Here is a 20,356-nt window from a genome sequence, read left to right on the forward strand (position 1 = left end):
TTTACTTCGGCTCTGTAAGATACCCTGAAGCTCTGTGCTCATTTTCTCTCTAAAAACCTGTGAATTTTGGCACTCACAAACCTAAACAACTACTGTGATGGCTTGCACCAAGCAGTTCTCTCTGCCTTGTGTAAATGGCATCCTCCACTTAGAGCAGCCTGGTTGGTATTTCTTATGCTCTTGCAGAGTATACATATTTTTTTTCATATAATAGATTCCAATAAAAAATACCCAGTGTTATGTCCTGTTGTCTTTTAGTTGTATGAGGCCAAAAGATTCCACTCAAAGCCGTCTACATTTTTAACAGGAGGCTGACTGCAATGACACCCATTTTACAAGGCAACAATGGACACATCAAACGCTTTGACTTTTCTGTTGTTGTTAAAAAGGAGCCTGGAAATCTGCATTTTAAAATTCTAAAGGTAAATATTTTAGAGTCACACTTGCAGCGCAGCAATATATTCTCAGCCTGCAGTACTTTCCCTTAATGACTACTTGCAACAGAGGAAGTAACAGGGTTGTATTTGCATACAATCTGACCTAGAGTGCAGTGCTTTCATATGAAGGCCGGAGCTAACAAATACTTTGAGCATATGTTGCTATTGACCACCTATTTGCATGGCTGGCAATTCGCTGTTCCCCAGATTTTTCTCTTATCTGGGATACAAGAGCTTTCCTACTTCAAAAACATTAATCCCTTACCAGGATCGCATTTTGTATTTTTGTACTGTGGTATACATGTTGCTTGGTGTCAATGAAAAAATATATCAGAACTGTTACATAGACATTATTTTTCAAGTATTTAATTCATTTTACTTGTGCACTTCTGCTCACAGGATCAAGCCGCTCCTGTTTATACTAAAAGACCAAGTACTTAACAGGGTGTACTAACTTCCCACTAGTTGACCCTCAAAAGCTTTTTTTAACATTACATCTTCTTTTATCTTTCTTAGATCTAAGCCCAACTATAATCCAGTGCTCTGCTTTTTCATAGCTTCTCCCCGTGAAAGCATGAAGCGTAAGTTGTCTGATAAAATCAGACATAATTCAAAGTCATTCAAATTTATTTGAAAATTCTAACACCTCACCACTTTGTTTGTGCTCCACTGTCAGTTCAAAAATACCTATTTCCACTACACAATTCTAATACCTCAGTTGTCATTTTACAGATCAAAGCTAACTCTGCTATTTTGTCATATTTTTCAGGCTTGAGCACTATTTTTAAGCATTTCTAGCCCAGCAAAGGCAACATAGCTGACAGTACACGTGGTAAAGAGGTACCTGAATGTACGACAAGGCATCACTGATTCAAAGTACACAATTTTAAGTCTCATGCATTCAGTCAATACACTTCTTTTAAAAAGATTATCTTTCCACTCTTGCATCTGTATTTAATCCTTTAGATTAGGTACCATGGACTACTGCAGAGTAATTAACTGTGTGTTTGGGTAGTTTACCATGTGGCAGCCAGCCCTGATGTCCCTACATCTCTCCACTGCCTCCTCTAAACAAGGGTACTATAGGTTAGTTCCTTGTCCATATCCCTTCAGATCATACACAGATGACTTGTGTCTTCACACTGACCTCTATGCGAACGGGAAGCAGGCAGTAAAACCAATCTCTGTCACCTCTTTCTCACCAAAAAGCTTTTGTGCCTTGTTTTGCGATGCCTCTTTGCAAAAGCTTTCTCTAAAATTCATTCTGTTCTGTCCACCTCTTAGGATTCATTTCAATCATAAAAGCAAGCATAAATTGACAATGAGAATGGCTTTGTAGTTGGCCAATGGGAACTTGACAGCATTTGGGAAAAATGCAGCTGTGCAAGTACTTGACACATTTCTGCAAATCATTTCTATTCTTTCCCTTTATTGCACTTCTCCCATACTCCCACACAGTTTGTTATTCCTACCATTCCAAGTAATGTAACAATACAAAAATCATCTGGCTTAACAAGCAGTGTCTGCTTTCTTACTTCCCTCACACAGTGTTTTCTCATTGTTAGGAGTTACACCGCTTCCCATTCTCAGAATATCACAGATCATAGTTCCTTACACAATAACACTTTGCCTGATAAATCATTCTGTCCCTCCACTGCAAAGTTATCACCAGCCTATTCCAAAGGGAAACAAACTGGGGAACAGACACCCCCCCAGCACGAAAAGGATATTCCTAATGGATGATTTAAACCTCAAGCTCAAAGGTATCTGTCACAACAAAAACAAAACTGGGGTGGGAGGAATAGGACCAGACAAATAAAGGTTCTCTACTAGCACTTCTCCATTTCATGTGCATTACTTATCCGTGACAGAACAAGTGCATCACATGCTCTGTGCTCTTTCATGTTAATTCACTATCTTTATCAGGGAACGAGAAAGAGCTTCTTTTGTAACATCTCCAAGAACAGCTAAAAGAAGCAAGAAGAGTGGAAGGAAATATTCAAATTATTTTCTTTATATGAAGTAGGAGAAAACGGTTCACTTTCAGACCAGAGGCATGTATTTGTAACAAAACTAGCCTATGTTATGAAAATTAAGGTATGTTTCCAGAAAGCAATTACTATCCTGAACTAACACAAAATTGCCAACCCAAACAATCAAGATTACAAGTCATACATCAAAATGTTGATACGAACAACTTAACATTCCTTGATTTATAAGGCACAATAAGTATTGAGCTCTTTATGTATGTGTTTCAATTGGAGCCATTAGGGATTGCAATTTATTTTCATACAATAAAAGTCAATTTTCTATAGACAAGATTTTCTCATCATCATTTCTCTCCGGAATTGCAGTGTTAAGAAAGTAGAAGATACCAGAATACTTTCAGGAACATAGGCAGAACAGATAAAGGATGTAATGGTGGAAATCCCATAATAAACAAAAATAGGGCACTCTAGAAGCCCTATTTTTCATCGTGTAAAGAGTTCAGACAGAAGTGTTAGTCTAGCTCTGATAAAACTCTATCAAAGTCTGGAGTATAAGAGTCTAATTTTAAAGTACCTCAGAATTGATTAGAATGAAAAAGGATCAGCATTCTCTGATACACAAATAGCAAATCCATTTAAAAAATTGATCAAGCATTTGCTTTATATTTTTAAGGAAACGTAACAGTCAAAGCAAACGTAAAGCCCTCATAAACTTAATCTGTACCAAAGACTCGAAATCAGTACTTTTAAAAGTAAAAAATTTCAACTATTGAAAATAGTAACAAAATACACATTAAACCCACAAAATTCAGTGTATTCCTTGAAAATAATATTCACATGTACACTATTGAGCAGCATAAACATCCCTTACCACTAAGTTCAATATCAGCTTTATTTCTCTCACTTGAAGTTAAGAAGATTCAAGCTTTTCCACCAAGAAAAAAAAAGGGGGGAAGGAGATGAAGAAGAACAAATAAATAGTTCAACTATCCTCAGCAAAAGACTCAAGCTGTTTGAATTGTGCAACCAAAACCCTGAAGTAGTACCTACAGAACACCTGGCTGAGGAGCCGTTTCCAAGCTTTATTCACTGCAGCTGTGGGTGGGAGTGTTAATGAGCCCAAAGGGTCAACAGCTAGCCGGGCTTCTCCATAGGGCATGAACTGCTTTGATGGTCATTGCTAGAAATCTCCTTCTAAAGCTGCTGTCTTGTTTTCAGCAAGTGCTAATTCTGGATGCTCACTGTAAAAATGTGGCATTTTTCCTTATATAGCTACTTAATTTAACTGCATTTTATCTGCAACATTCAAAACCATCTTTTTTTAATAAACTTTAGCTCTGTTAACAGTTGCTGCCCAATACCTGAAAATCAGTCTAAGCTCACACACTAGAATATGGGGGGGGGGGGGGGGGGGGGGGGGGGGAAGTAGAGATGAAGCATGACTACTGCAGGTGAATCACATATCAGGTCTAAGTCAGATTTAAAAAAAAAAAAGTTTTCTGCATTTAAGAGAATAAATTTTGCATATTTTCCAAGCAACACTGATAGAGGGGTAACATATGTCTGGTGTGTTTTCTACAATACAGCAAAATCCCCATCCAAAGGCCCTCAATATATTGTCTAACTGGAGTTGATGGTCCAGTTCAGCAAGTTACCAAATTGCCACTGCTAACCTCACCAACTACCAAGGAGTAATGGAGGTACCAGCCCAAGAAAGACTTTTCCCAATATGTAATGTCAGCTTCTTCCCCCATTCATTTTGTGTAGTATGGCTTTTTCAAAGGTTACAAAACTTAGATTTCAGAATGTGTTAATTGGCAATTCAGAGGTAAATTTACTTGACAGCACTAATTAAAACTTAAAAAGAAAACACAGAATCTCCTGGACAGTAGAATTTCAGACCAAGCCTTTGTTATTCAAAATCCTCAGAAATAATACTATCCCTTGTGTAAACTTTTGACATACTTAGAAGTGACTGAAGTCTACAGAGGGTACACTGAAGAAATCTTCAGGCTTGTTGGTTATAAGTGGTGATCTTACCATCTCCCTGTCTTTGTTTTATCTGTGACTTAGACTAAAACTACATGTTGTCATTAACAATTCCACAGAAACACTCCTGCCTAACAAATCCTGCCTAGTTATTTTCTACTAGTCTAATAAAAGACATTACCAGTCCTTATAACTTGCCTCACTGATATCCTTAGCCTGTCAATTAAAACAGAATTTCTATTTAAAAAGAGATCACTATTAATTTTTATTCAGTAAGCTGAGTTTGCTTAGCGTAGGAAATCAGCACAGATTAGCTTTACTGTTATTTGTAATGACACATAAATTACTACTCAAAATTATTACTATCAAGAAATAAGGGGTCATGTCTATCATGACTAACAGTGACTGTTAAGCAAGACCATTTTAAAAACTTTCAATTGCCGATGATTTTATACAACAGCCCGCTTCTGACACATTTTCAAATATGAACAGAACAAGAAACATTGAGAATCCATTACAAAAATCCTTTTTACTTTCAAAACCTGCCTTTTGCAGTAGATTTAATTAGAGAGGTAAGGAACTTGGAGGTAAACCTCTGAGCACATGTACTTCAGATTCCTGAGATGAACTAAAAAGTGGTTTGCTGCTGCTCTATAGATAGCTTAACTGGACAACTTCTCCTGTACTGTGCTCCAGAAATCATTCAGAGCAACTAGCTACAAATTCATCAGCCTCACCTTCATCCTTGGAAAGGGGATGGAACAAATAATCCTGGAAACCATTTGCAAACACATTGAGGGAAAAAGAGTGATTTAGAGTAGTCAGCATTGATTAATGAAAGGGATATGATGCCTGACTTACCTGACAGCCTTCTATGATGAAATCGCTAGCATGATGGATGAGGGAAGAGCAGTTGGTATTGTTTATCTTCACTTCAGCAAGGCTTTTGACACTCGTTCCTGTAACATCCTCACTGGCAAATTGATGAATTATAGCCTAGATAAGTGGTCAGGGAGGTAGAGTTAAAGCTGGCTGAGCTGCTGGGCTTAAAGACTTGTGATCAGCATCACAAAGTTGAGCTAAAGGCCAGTTAGCAAATTGGCAGGTGACAAAACAGTGGGAGGAGTGATTGCTACAGCAGGTGCTGCCATTCAGAGGGTCCTTGACAGGCTTAAGAAATGGTCAAACAGGAATCTCACGAAGTTCAACAAAGGTAGGCACCAAGTCCTGCATCTAGGGAGGAATAACCCCATGCATCAATACATGCTGGGGGCTGACCAGTTGGAAAACAACTTGGAATAAGAAGACTTGGGGATCCTAGTGGGAAACAAGTTGAAAGTGAGCTAGCAGTACATCCTTGTGGCAAAGGTGGCCAACAACACCCTGGGCTGTATTAGGAAAAGCATTGCCAGCAGGTGGAGGGAGGTGATCCTTCCCACTGCTCAGCACCGATGAGATACATCTGGAATGCAGAGTCCAGCTCTGGGCTCTCCAGTTACAGAAGGACTTGGACATAGGAGCCGGTCCATCAAAAAGACACAAAGATGACTAAGGGACTGGAGTTTCTCTCATTTTATGAGAGGCTGAGAGACCCGGGACTGTTGAACCTGGAGAAGGTGCAAGAACATCCTTGTGTATAAATACCTGATGAGGGCAGAGCAAAGAAGACAGCTAGGTTTGTCTCAGTGCGTCCAGTGAAAGAACAAGAAAGAATAGGCCCAAACCGCAATACAAACCATTCCATTTTAATGTTAAAAAATCTCACCTTTTTACTGTGAGGATGGTAAAACACTGGAACAGGTTGCCCAAGGAGGTTGTGGAGTCTCCATCCTTGGAGATATTCCAAACCTGACCAGACACAGTCCTGGACTACCTGCTTTAGCTGACCCTTCTTTGAAGATTGGACTAGATGATCTCCAGATCTATGTGTGGAAACCTGCTACAGCCCCATGTGCCAGAATACTCACTTATTTGGATAATTTTTTTGTTGTTGAAATTGCACTTGTTACTATACCCATTCACTGGCTGCAATATTAACCAATATCATGAGACACTTGATAGAGCAAATTACATGTATAGGTTGCAGTGGATGTGTGTCACGCTTCCTGGTATGTGTGCACTGAAATAATGTTCAAGTCCTCAACTCTCTTTCATTATCTAGTAATACAGTACTGACAATAACATTACCAAGAGCCAACCATATGATCACAGAGTCAATGGAAAGAATTTATAATTAAATATTGTATTTTTCATAATCCTTAGCACTCAAGAAGCTATCAGGAAACGAAACAAAATATTATCCTCTAACACTGCTATGAAGCGGATGCCCCAGGACACATCAGTCAATGTTGAGAATAGTGTTTATATAAAATGGAAAACAATGCTGAAAATAATTGAAGACAAATGACAGGGGAAAATGCAAGGGCAAAACCCTTAAAAATGTCTTCTACCTTGTCTGCAATAATTCAGAACCTTAGGACAACAGCTCAATGTTTACTGTGGTACTGACATACATCAGAGTAGCAATAGCTTCCTAGCTGATGAAGGATCTCATTCCACAAGGTTCTTAGCAGCCCTCACAAGGGCTATTAGTGAGCCCTATAGTGACAACTATAGCCACCAGTCTATACAGTGCACAAATTCTGCTTCCCCTTGGTCGTGCTTAGCCAGAGCTTTATTTCCCCAAGGAATACCAGACCCTGTAGGATTAGACAGCTTTGCTGTATCACAGTTAACCTACTGACTCCCTCTTGAGGCTGGCTGTATGGAAATACTGCAACAACTCTGTACTTAAACTGCTCCAGCATGTCTGTCAAATGTGTAGTAATTCAATTCACTGCAAAATGAAGAATGTGCAGGGGAGACATGAATGCCAGCTTTCCCACTGCTGCGTGAACAACTGCTGTTTGACACATTTCATGCAATGGGAGTATATGTGAACACTGACGAGGCACTGCATATGTGACAGTTTCAAACAGATCCCGTCCTATGATATGGCACTATCACCACAAGGTGTCTTGTCTCACAGAGTGATCAACACGTGCACAATGCCAGGCATACATAACTATTTACAACAGTTGCACTATTGCCCAGCATAATGTCTAAACTGCATGGTAGTGAAGCCACTGACTTTCTATTTATAAAAGAAGAAACAGAGATCTGCTTGCTTTCCTTATCCCCAGCACAAAGCCTCTGGCAGAGGGAGCACTCCTTTCTGTTCACAATATACACACAAGACAGACACAACATAGTGCACTGTTGCAGACACCTGCTTCAGAAAGACAAAACTTGCCATTTTGCATGAGAAGGAGGTTAAACTTACTCATTTGTAGATCACATTCCCAGAGCAGCACCTGATGAGGTGGCCCATCATGAGACAGAGCGGCTCATCATGATAAGGTGTCATGCCTACCAACCTACGACCTACGTGTCTCTCTGTGCAGTAAACAGGTTCTTGAGCAAGAAAATGTAACTGGAAGAAAAAGGAAAGAAAAAGCAAGTGAGACAGGGTTGGGGAAACACAGTGAGGATAAGCATGAAGCTGATGTATATTACAAGAAGCGCAGTGTAGTAGTGGAACTTCACTACTCTATTTTTCTAACCTGCCCTCAGTCAGGAGCGAATCAAAAACTTTGTGATGCTTCAAGTGCCTTGCTTTGAGTTGAAATATGCCTTTAAGAGGATTAGCAGTTTAAGTTCCTGTCTGCTGTGGAGCTGGCACACACTATGCCATCCGCTCTCAATGAACTGTTTCTTCCAGTGTTCTACCAGGCCTCCTGTGTTTACTGTTGGCTAACTCTTGGCCGTACAGCTACCCTGGGTACTTACCGTAGGAGGAGTAAAGCAACATCCCCTACACTATGTGAGCACACCTGTCACCATGTACACAGTATTCCAGCCAGAAATAGAAGTCCTATGCTGAAGGTTAACAAAAGGCGGCATTCTTGTGTTACATTGTCCTGGTCCTGTTCGTGTTTTGACACTGCCCTACATCAAAAGGTCAGTAGTGCCTACCCTGTCTTGCACTGTATACTCTGTAATGCATGGAGCATTCTCCCTCCCATCCTTGCTAAGGTGTCATGTGTGGCCTAGGGTGACAGGCCCATTGGAAGAAGTCTTCTGCAATTAGGAACCTCTGAAAGGAGTTGGATAGGAAACACACATCAATAGGAAAAGATAAGAGGTGTGGTGACTATCCCTTCACCAAGATGATGCCACATAATTTATATAAATGGCATTCCAGCCTGTTGTTGATGTTGTTTCCATAGGAAGTAAGGATTGACTGGGCTTTGTACCCAGGGAGCACTAACTTTTTCTGATCTGCACAAGAAAGATTCCAAGGAGGCACATACACGCACGGGAATGTATGGATGCTTGTCAGAGCCTTTTCTTGCCAGGACATGCATGCATCCTACTATATTTAATGCAGTCATTTAATGCTCTCCTTCACATATATTCTGCTTTCATTTTCTGAAATTAAAAAGGGCCCTGCTCACCACTATTGGCAGAATTCAGGGGTGTTAAGCTACCCTAATACCTGCTAGCAGTGTGTCAGGCTGATTGTGCTGGAAGTGACACCTCCAATCTAGGCCATCTCCAGGCATGACAGAACTATGCCAAAGTCTTCTCACGAACCCAAGCCAAAATGCTATAAACACTTGATGGTTTTGTGTTCAGATTTACTGGGTTGTTTTTCAGGTTATCCTGAGCAGTGTCAAGGTGCTGGCAACCCTCCCAAAAGCCATACTGCTTAGGCTAGGTGTGGTACACTCTAGCAGGGAGTAAGGCAGAGTATGAAGCATAGGAGAGTATGATGCCTTCTGGGATGGCACGGGAGGACAGTCAGGCAGAGGTAGCCAGCCTTTGCACAGTGCCCTCCACACCGTCTTTATGACTGTCTTCTGACTATTTTTTCAGACACACTGACACTTCATCAGCAAGGGACGTAGTACATTCAATCCAGAGACACCTCAGGAGTGAACTAACTATTCAGGTTAGACCATGGAGGCCCAGGCCAAGGAATGTGAGAGCCATGCAAAGGGACAGTGCAGATGTATCCCGGAGATCCTCAGCACCACAAAGGACCTAGCAGCTACAGTAGTCATCTGGCACGCATGGCTCATTTTAAGCCTTGTCTAAATCTAGCACTTCATCTTGATTCTTCCCATATTTTATTAAACTCTTTCAGCCACCAACTCATTGCTGTTCTGGTTTGGTAGTGAATCAATAATAACATATTAAGCCACCAGAGCAGTAAAAGGGCAAGTAAGAGAGACAGACTCCTGCAGTACTATCCCCATAGCACTCATCTGGAAGGCAGGACAGAGAAAATGTCAAACATGTTTGTGGGAAAAACTACAATGCATCAGGATGTCCAGCAACAAAATAATTACTAAAAGAATGCCAAACATGTTACAATAAGGGGGAAAAAACCCACAACACAAGGTCTTCACTTGCACAATTCTCTCTTCACTAATAACTTCCTATCTTTTTATGTGACCCCTAATTTTCTTTTCTCTGATTTCTCTGATAAGAGACTTCAGCCATTTCCAATATATAGTAGAAAACCTTGCCTACCTGCACGTAAATAAACCTAGAATAGAATCTTACAAATTTTTCAGTTGGACGTATACTTCATAGTGTTTAGATACCTCAGAGCCAATATTACATAATGTTAACAGTAAATAAATGAGTGATTGCCAAAAATTAGGGTGAAATTTTAACAAAATTATATCTAAAATCTGTAAGGCATATGTGAAAAGTTCTATATAACTTACCTAGCATGACCATCAATATTGGCATTTTAATGAAAAAGAAAATGGAAAACAAAGCTTTGCAACATTAGTAGGCCACTGAAACATGAAAGTTTGAGATAGAGGTAAAATTTTTGGTTTTCTCTTAAAGATTCTGTAACAGTTTCAAAGAAATCTTTTTAGTCTACATAACACCATAACAGCACAGTAACTAGTATTCTAGTATCCATCACTAAATTATGTTGCCATATTAAAAATTCTAAGAAACCTTCAATGAGAAGATTTAATCTCAGTATGTTGGAGCAAGAATTTGTAGTTTGACACTTATTATCCAAGTGAGTGTACGAATTAATGGAAATTTTCTGAGTTTATATGACGGCCAATAAGTACCTCACACAATGCACTGTTCATACTTTTTCAGTGTGCTTGCTCCTAGTTCTTATGTGAATGAACAGTATTTTACCATCTCACTATTCTTGTGAAGATGCTGAATGTGTATACCACCATACAGGTTTTGCTACAGCAGAAGAGCATGCATACTTCCAACCCAAAGAGTAAAATCATGTGAAAAACAGCAGGGAAACAATCACATAACAAGGTTCCAAAACTCACTGTCAGTTCAGTACATGCACATGTAGCTGAGTTGTTTATTAGCACTGTTGGCTCAAGACCACCTCATCAACATCCAGCCTTAATAAACATAACACCATCCACCTTCTTATACACGTAATTCCAGTTATGACACAGGGTTCCTTGTTATCATATAATCCAGGAATATTTTTCAAACAAGGAGACTGCTGACACAGGCACACTGTTATTGCCACTCAGGATGAAGCATATGCTGTAAGCAATGGATAGATAATTACCAACTCCCTTTTTTTTCCACCTACGTCATTGGGAAGGCATACCTGTGACACATCATCTGTAATGGCAGTATCACAGTGCTATACAATGCTCTATGCATAGCACATCCCAGTAACTGGTCCTAAAAAATCATATAAGAATAGTCTGTATGATTCAGTAGAAGGGGGGCTGGCACCAGGATCATGAAATATGGGATCCATCAGTACTCAATAAAATGATGATTCAGAGGTGTATCAGAGGTTGACAATAGAATTAAATTAAATGAAGAATGGTGGGTGGATGTCACAGGATAAGTCATTAGAACTGGATCACAACAGAAACCTCCTTGTTCAGATCCATTAAAATACAGGGGGATAGACCAAGGTCTATCTCTAATCCATAGAAGAATACTTGGCAGTTAATACAATGGAGCCTTTTGTGAATAGGATATGACTACTCCTACTACTGGTAAGCAGGGAAAACATCAATGTGGAAGAAGATGGTGAAAAGATCTGTCACGCAGGCAGAAAATTAAGATATCTCTGTATCTTGAAACATATTTTGAGATTTCAGGAAAATGTATGAATAGCAGTATCAAACAGAAGAGGTATTAGCACACTATAAAAACGAATAAAGAAACCCCCTACAACAGTAACAACAAAAGATAAGAAAAAAACAGCCAAACAGTATGATAACCAGAGAAAAAAACCCCTGTTTTCACTGTTGGACACTGTTGTATCATGTATTAATTTCTTTGTAGCAGTAAAAAATTATCCAACATTTTTAGACTAGAAGTACTGAAAAAAACAAAGGCAGCATATTCAGTGAAAAATATGTATTCCTTACAAAATTGTTTAGAAGTCCACACTATGGACCAAGACCCAGCTGTGCTGTTCAAACACAGAACAAACACTGCTCATAACCCAACAAAAACAAGAAATGCACATAAAAGGAATGCTGATAGATCACTGTAGATCTCTTTAGAAGGTTTTAGCATGTTCATAAGTCTGATGGCTTTTAAGTTATGACCTTTATTTAGTTTTTATCCCTCCATTGTAAGTTTCTTGGCAATGTAAATGGCTTGTAAACCTTTTGTAAATATCTTGTACATGGCCAGCCAGGGTGCAGGGGACAATTAGTAGTGAAAAAGAAACATATCAATATAATTAACCTGATAACTTAATGTCAACCTCCAGAAAAAAATCCAGCAAACTAATAATTTGTTACAGTTTCCAGGTAAGTTTCACCACTTAGTGGCTGTCATGAAACTGCCAAGTTCTGTGCTACTATGTCAAAGTAACTATTACCTCCTCTAGCAATTTCTATAAAGCAGGAGCACGTTTTAGAAACAGAGCTCTCCATACACGTAAAAAACAGAGTATATTTAGGATATATAAAATTGATCCAAATGTCTAACTAAATGCTGTAAAGACTACTGTAGTTATGGAATTACTTTGCTTTTTTTTAGTATATTAGATGCTTCCATCATTTTAACTTACCTATTTGAAGCAACAAATTTCCTATGAACAGAAACCCTAAGAAAAATGAGGTCGAATGTATATAAGACAACTCTGGCTTTAAGAGTAGCCATACCTAAACATACAGAAAAAATTCTGCTGTTTATTTTCCATGCACCTACCTGTGGTCAAAACAGTCAAGGGCTTGTCCAGGTCTTTTATTCTATTCTACTTTAGCAGAAATCTGAAGCAGTCCCTGGCAATTGTGTAAGTCTTAAACAAAATAATGGCCATCTTTGCAACCTATAATGACATATAACTAGTCAGTGTGAAAAACTGCTTTTATCTGAACGACTGGAACAACAACTCAGATGCTGCCATTAGACAAGACAGCTGGGGCAAAGGGCATCAGCAAGCTGCTGGCCATATGGCAGGCACTGTGGTGGACCAATTATCCCAGGCTAGAAGAGCTATTCTATATTTATCTAATATGCTACTAACAGTGCTTTATTTCACTCTGACTGTGCCCCTCGCCTCTCTGAATCTTATAAGACCATGGAATTTTTTGTAGTCCTTCTTATTGTCAAAATTAAGATATGTAAGCAGATGGTATACAGACTTTTTACCAGTATTCCATCCTTAGATGCCTCCTATTATGATGTAAAATATACTGGGAATGACAGCTACTTAAAGTGACAAAATTGGCTAAAATATTCACACCAAAATAAAAACAGATTTTCAAAGGTACTGAGAATCTACAAGCCCTATCAATTCAAACAAAACTAATCAGTGTGCTCTTACCCTAGGATTAATTATTCCCTTGGTTCTATTTGCAACCTTAAAATCATAGACTCGTTTAGGTTGGAAAGACCTTTAGAATTATCGAGTCCAACTGGACCATCTCAAGGGACAAACCTTGTTTTACATCTACTGCTGTTACTCCTCTTAAAAGGGCAACTTAAGAGACAGCCATGATCCTCCTTCAATAATAAAGCAGAATTTTAAAACTGCATTTATTTCAAAATTCATTGACATTATCTTCAAAATATCTGAGTTATGTTCACCATCTATTTATCAGCTAGTTTAGAGACATGGAAAATAAATCAGTGATGAGCTAGCTTCCATTATATATTTTAAAGAATTTTTCAGGACAAAAAAGTGAAAGAGAAAACATATTAAAGTACAGGTTGATTATAAAGATGTTAAACTTAGGAAATATTATTATCTTAATGGGATCCTGGCAGGCAATCTCTGCCTTGGGAATTTGCAACAATTACCTCCAGGTGCTTCCATGGGAAACTGACCCATCAAGTCAGCACACTAGATTATTATATATGTAAAACACTCACTGATACTCTAGCATACAAGTATCACGTGTACCTATTACAATTGTCACATGCACTGTCATAGTCTCTGATGTATCTCTGCCTGCAGAGCACCACACCTTTCACAACTTACACAGAAAAAGATCAATCTGGCCTTTCTTTAGATATCTAAACATTATTTAGCTACCTAACTTAAATCTCTCAGGTTTAACAGTTTTGACTTCATGACTGAATAATGTATGGAGAATTTCTAGCTACTTGCCTGTTGGTTTCAAAGATAGTGACATCTTCTCTTTTTGTACTTTACAAACGCAACATACCTTCTTCCTTGTCCTTCCTTGTTTCCCAGCATCCACATTTGCCCTGGGTACGGCAAATCCATCTTGTTTGTTGCCAGGCTACTGGCTGGTTTGTTTGGGTTTTTTTCCCCATGAACTTCCTGTGATCACGTTATTGCCTCTTCCACTCATAATCATGATTTTATATTCACAGGAAAATTTAGAAATCACCACTGTAAAGAACAATGTGTGATCAGATGACAAATTTTAACATTGTTTTAGTAATAAAACTATGTGAAAGTTGAGGTATTCACCACGCCTAAATGCACCGTTACTGGTGTTATTCACCTCGCAACCTAAATATCAGTCATGCACTCAAAATGCCACTAATTAGGGTTTTTCTTTCAAAATGGAATACCCAGATGATAAAGCAGTATTGATACTGTTAAGGCACATAGGCAATCTCTTTTGTTCTCTTCCTATTCTGTAGACCTCTAATAAAGAACATATCAGGTATACCTTCCCACCTGCAGCATAGAATTAGATGTTTAAATCTGAAATACTACACTGATCTTTCCAGCACAGCATCAAACTATTCTTTCTTTTGCTTATAGATCATAGAACAAATATAATGGGCAAACAAATTCTGTTCATACACAAAGTAGCAGCTTCAGTTTAGTTCCTTTTAATGGCATATTAATGAGTTGTATGAATAATCTCTGTATATCAGTTGAGAGCCACATTGATGCATTTAGCTACAGACATATATCCAAAATTTTCAAAAGCACATATCTAAATCTTACTGGCAATAAAATAATACCCTGATTTTCCAGTCCTGCTGGGCAACCAACATTTTTAATTGCCTTTAAGTTTCTGAAAATTCCACTCGTTTGAAGAACCGGTTCATTTAGGATTCTCTTCTTTCTACAGAATTAGAACATATAAAATGACACCTATTGTAACAAGGTATCTCTTGGATCAAGCATCTATATTTATACATCCAAACATCCAGCAAGCCAATTAAGCACTTGACTAATTTAAAGCACATGTCATGAAGTCATACTGGATGGTTGACCCATTTAAAAGTTTAAGAGCTTCTGATTTTAACAACAGAAAAAATATTGCTGTGTCTAGTTTTAAATCTTTTCTCATGCAGAATGAAGCATTAATGGGCAAAATCATGTTTCAAAATATTAACTGCTATTAGCTAAATGCTTCAGACAATGCAGAGAACAAATGCAGAAAAACATTTATCATCTTACTTATTGGTGCTTTAACTTGAAAGAAAATCAAATAAATGCAAAGGCATTAACGAAAGAAAATTGTATTTTATGATTTGAAATAATTTTAATAATGTAGTTTCTAGGAATAAAAATAAAGAACTGAGATATCAGAATGCTAAATACATGTTTGAATACCTTACCACCTGAGAAGTGCTGCGTTTCTTATTGTTATTGTTCTGCTCTCAGTTATCTCAAGTATAATGCAGCCATCTTTCGAGCACTAAATATGAAACACAAATTCTTATTATGATCATTAGGAGTAATGTTTATGATAATTAATACATTATTGCAAAACATTAATATAGATAAATAAAATAATATTTTCAGTAAAAATACTGCAAAATTTATTTTACTTTAGGACTGGTGTATCCATTGACATTTACTAACCACATACACTATTAAAGTTTGAGGAATCACCAAAACCTTTATTATCTCTGGAGAATGAAAGAAGCAGAGGAAAAGAAAAACATGTTGTTTGAAACACATAAACTACTATTATTCTAACACACTTTTCTATGACTGAGGGTAGACTTTTTGTCTAGTGGTTTAAATTAAGACCTTGTGCTAGTAACTACAGTAGAGGATGGTGGAAAATTACAAATACAAACAGAGGTTTCCTAGCTGCGTTTTCCTGATTTTCTTCTATGCATGTCTTCTCAGAAGTCTATGTTTTCTCTCTGCTATGCATCTCAGTATCTCACTCTGTCAACTGTCAGCCCAATATATATGTGCTATTTCCCATAAAAACCAGCTTTTACTTCCTGCCTGCTTACCTTTTCCACTACTATTCTCTCAATCCTTAGAAGTTCACCTCTTCTGAAGATGTTATATTTCACTATTTTCCATGTTTTTCATTAGAAACTGATGACTGAAAATACAAAAATAAAAAGGCTACATATAATTCAAGCTACTGAATTATAAACTTATGATGATAGCTTAAGCAGCAAAATGTTTTCAGACATAACTTACAAAGTATATAAAAAGATCTCCAGTTTATTATTACCTATCTCATATTCCATCTCTTCTCACCATGTACTATGTCTACCATCTTAGCACCTGCCACCCAGATGTTGGCTGACTAATGGCACAGACTCCATGTCTATCTAATTGCAAGTTTAACGTATAAAATCGTTTTGGGTGTGTATTGCCACTTGGGAATCAAGACAGACAATATGTTTCATCTACTATATTACGGTGAACATTAACCTGATGTTTCTATTAGTATTTCTCTGTTTTTCTAAAATATAATAGCAACCTTTTCCTTCTGACTGTACTTGCTGTATCTACCTCTCAATCCTCTGTCATGTAAATGAACAGTTAAGTAGTTCCTCTTCCCTTATATGTTCCTCTCTCAGTGCTTTGCCTGTGCCCTGATGCTTACATCAGACATGACAGCACAAGGATCAGTGGACCAGTCATTTGTAGAGGTTCCTGAGGTACTTACTGTAAGTATCCCAAGGCTGGATGCTTATAACAAGGCCAATTGTTATTTCAAGTCTCAAGAATAGTTTCATTATATTACTTCACAGTTGGAGTACATGCAGTAGATCAATTTGTTTCATGACTGAAAATATATTCAGTAGTATCAATTATATTTTTATTACATGAGCCTAAAACAGGTCTTTCTGACCTTATTTCTTCTGGCACAGGTAGAAAATGTACCCAAGCCTCATCTCTAGATACATAATTTGGATACTCTGGGAGATAGTAGTTTGAACATTTTTAGTAGAAGGGGAAAAAAATTAAGTCTCCCGATCCTGTGATAAGTATTCTCACCAATAGTTTGATAAAAAATAAGCACTCTGTTTCTTTTTCCTGATCTTTTAGAATAAAAGTCATTGTGGCCCCCATGTTCTGTGCTGAAGTTAAATGCTTTGGCTATGTAGAAGTACTCTGAGCATACTTACTCAACAGATGTTGTCGAGAACATGGAAACATTTATGAATCTGATGTAATCATAAGCAGGCGGTAGGTACCAAGTCGGCCAGCTGACATGGCTGATATATGTATCATGAAAGCTTTAGGTGCCTATGTAACTTAATTAGCAAAGCAACAGACACTACTGACCTTGTACTCAACTAATTCTAGACCATTCGCTTGGGTGTAAATCACTGAACTATGTGTAAACTTTATATACAGCACGATTCTGTGTGTGTGCATGCGTCAGAGTGGAATTGACCTTGTAGTTTAAACTCACTTTAAATACAGAAAACAAAATACAAATGCTAAGTATTATGACTTTTAATCTCACAAAATCTTAATTAAGGGTGAAGTGTGGTTTGGATTATGCCTCAGAAAGACACGCAGCAACATAGAACCAGTCTCCCCAGCTAAATAAAGATGATTAATTTGGAATTGTTTGAAGTTTGTTTACTTAATGCATACAAAACAGGAGGCTTATGCAAACAAATAAGATGCCGCAGGAATTAAATATCAAAATAGATGGGGGAAAAAAAGGAAATAAATACAGATATCCACATCAAGGTACCTGTGGAGTTCAAACCAGTACTCAATGCTTTCTTCACTGAAAAGATAGAAGATTAAGGTGAGATGAGAGAAAAATTTCATATTTGTTTCACATCTAGCTTTGTATATAACCTTTCTTAACAAATGCAGTGGCTTGGTTTTAGTAAAGCTAAAGAGCAAACACTTTGGAAAAAACATGCCACTTGCTCTCTCTTGGATATTTTTTTTTGCATATTTTCTTTGCCAATATTTAATCTCTTCTTTTTTTTTTTTTAACACACACATACATGTACATATACACACATATATCCTTTCCTCCAGCATTACCGTTATAATAAGAAGAGTTTATGGGAAATGGAAGAGAAGCAGTTTTTGCAAGTTACTCTTACTTTGAAGCAGATTTGCGACAAGCAAGTTTATCTACACATATTTGTTGACATAGTATTAAACTTTAAAGGAAAAGCAAACAGTGAGTTTTCATGAAAATGTCCACATTTCCCTCATTTTGCTGGTTAAACAAACTGACATATCAATTACTTGATTTAAAGAAAGTGTGTATGCACTCCTAATATTAAGTCTATAGGACTTGTCAATCAGTCTTTTCTTATGAAAAGACCATATTTTTATAAAACAGTCATTCTAAAAAAGAAAAGCTGTATGGAAGAACAACACATAAGTCTGAATGAATAACTGAAAAGACCATTAAATATTCTCAGGAATGGCTGATGGTGAGGCCTACAAACTTAGTTTGCAGAATGGGAGCTAGCAAGTTGAAAACTAAGTTTTCTGTGGGTTGAGACCTTATGGCGAAACTTGGATACTTTTCTCTTTGGCTGATACTATAGAGAGTTTTTTGCTGTGTACAAAGACTTCTAAGATCTTTGGGGATTTACTCCCGTTTAGCTTTACCAAGGATCTTCTGAGTGTAGTGGAAGTCTGGCACATGGAAGTGATCGGTGGTTGCACAGAAGATGCAGTAGTAGGTATAGTCTGATGTTGTATATTTAGCATATTACAAACATAGGGGATGATCTTTCCTGCTCTTCTTTATGACATTAGTTATCGTGTTAAGGAAGAAAAGATTGAGACTTGGAGACATGAAAGAAATGTCCCAAATAAGGCTGAAGCACAAAAAAGGTAGTTTACCGTTCTTACCACTGAGAAAAAGGAATAATACCATTCATGATATTCCCTATGTAGTACAGACCTGAATTTGTGAGTCTTAGCCATCTAATACATAGCAACACATACTAGATCAAACAGTTGTCTGATTGAAATAAGGAGCTAGACCATTCTTTGTACCTGTTAAGAGAAAAAAATGTGTACATAATCTTGCAGACAGGCATTTTCTCAGTTTCATTTCTTTCTGACAGGCTATGGGTAAACAGAGCTGCTCTGCTTCATTGTTGTAATATGTATTCTGTAAAGAACCATACTGGATTTTTATCAAGAATGATGGGGGGTGGGGTGGGGTGGGTGGGAAAGAAACCACATGTACACGCACATGTGCGCACGCACACGCACACACACACACAACACACACACTAGCTGGTTCAGTTGCTTTTATAAACCAGCACTCCTGTAAACCACATTTGGGTAATTGTTTGTTTGGACAGGTCTCCTATCTGCTGTGATTACCCCTGTCATTGTCATTCAGGAAGTGCTAATAAGGGGAAAGGTGTATATATCTTAGTTTTCTAGCATGTATAAGAAGTCTTACCACCTGTCTGGGTCCAGGAACCCCCATACAGAAGATTGTGCCATGAAGTGCAAGTCCACAAAATAACTGGTAGATAAATATCTTAATCTATCTTTCAAGTGTCCAGTGTCACACAACCTAATAGTTTAAGGCAGATTATTCATGTTGTTGGAAGGTTTTGCCTCAAAAATAGGAAAAAAACCCTACCCGTTAATCTCTTTTATCACCTGCAGTACTACAGTTGCCTGACGGGAGAAATGTATTTACCTCATAACTTGTAAGTACAACCCATGGAATCTTCTTATTAGTTCAGAAGTAGGGTTTTTTTTAAGGTTACAAATTCAGGCCTCCAAAGAAATCCAGTTTACAGTTGGGCACATACGAATTATGAGCAGTGTTCGTGTATCACCTGTGCTTCATTTGAGGTACAAAGACAAGAACCAACATTTAACTATAGTCTCGGTCACTCCGATTTTGCAATTTAAAACATTTCTTCCCGCTGAAACAAACCCTGCCTCTGAAACTCCCTAAATAATTGCAGTTTTCACAGTGCCCTCATCCTGTAATTTCCCACACCGCTGAATGCCGTCTTCCCAATCAGCAGCTTTAGAAAGTTCCGACATCGCAAAACTGGAAACACGCACCAAAAATTACTTACACACCTCCATACCACGCCATAATTAAACACACCGGAGTGCCGAGGGAAGGCTGCTCCCCTCACCGGCCCGTCGCCGACCCCCGTCGCCTCAGGCGATGGCGGGGCTGCCGTCGGCACCGCCTCACAGCGCGCGATTGACGCGCGCCTCACCCGCTCACGGCTCGCGCTGCCCGCTGGGCG

The 20,356-nt window shown here is 38.2% G+C and overlaps 1 protein-coding gene across 6 annotated transcripts in view; it reads right to left on the reverse strand.

Moving 5' to 3' along the window:
• Nucleotides 1-20,279, reverse strand: part of ABTB2 (ankyrin repeat and BTB domain containing 2) — a 164,375-nt gene extending 144,096 nt beyond the window's left edge. Inside the window, exons 1-6 of one of the 6 annotated variants that reach the window (XM_040608514.1) lie at nt 20,181-20,277; nt 19,122-19,239; nt 17,842-17,877; nt 16,127-16,221; nt 15,494-15,573; nt 14,113-14,303 (exon numbers count right to left, since the gene is read on the reverse strand). In XM_040608514.1, coding sequence (XP_040464448.1) covers nt 14,113-14,224 — 112 coding nt within the window. In that variant the 5' untranslated portion in view covers nt 14,225-14,303; nt 15,494-15,573; nt 16,127-16,221; ... (1 more) ...; nt 19,122-19,239; nt 20,181-20,277. Of the gene's footprint in view, nt 1-7,736; nt 7,887-14,112; nt 14,304-15,488; nt 15,574-16,126; nt 19,240-20,180 lie in introns of those variants that run through there. The other 5 variants (XM_040608512.1, XM_040608513.1, XM_040608511.1 and 2 more) reach the window with 5 other exon arrangements.
• Between the last annotated feature and the right edge of the window lie 77 nt (nt 20,280-20,356).

This window comes from Falco naumanni, chromosome 10, assembly GCF_017639655.2.
Source record: "Falco naumanni isolate bFalNau1 chromosome 10, bFalNau1.pat, whole genome shotgun sequence".
NCBI classification, from domain to species: Eukaryota; Metazoa; Chordata; class Aves; order Falconiformes; family Falconidae; genus Falco; species Falco naumanni.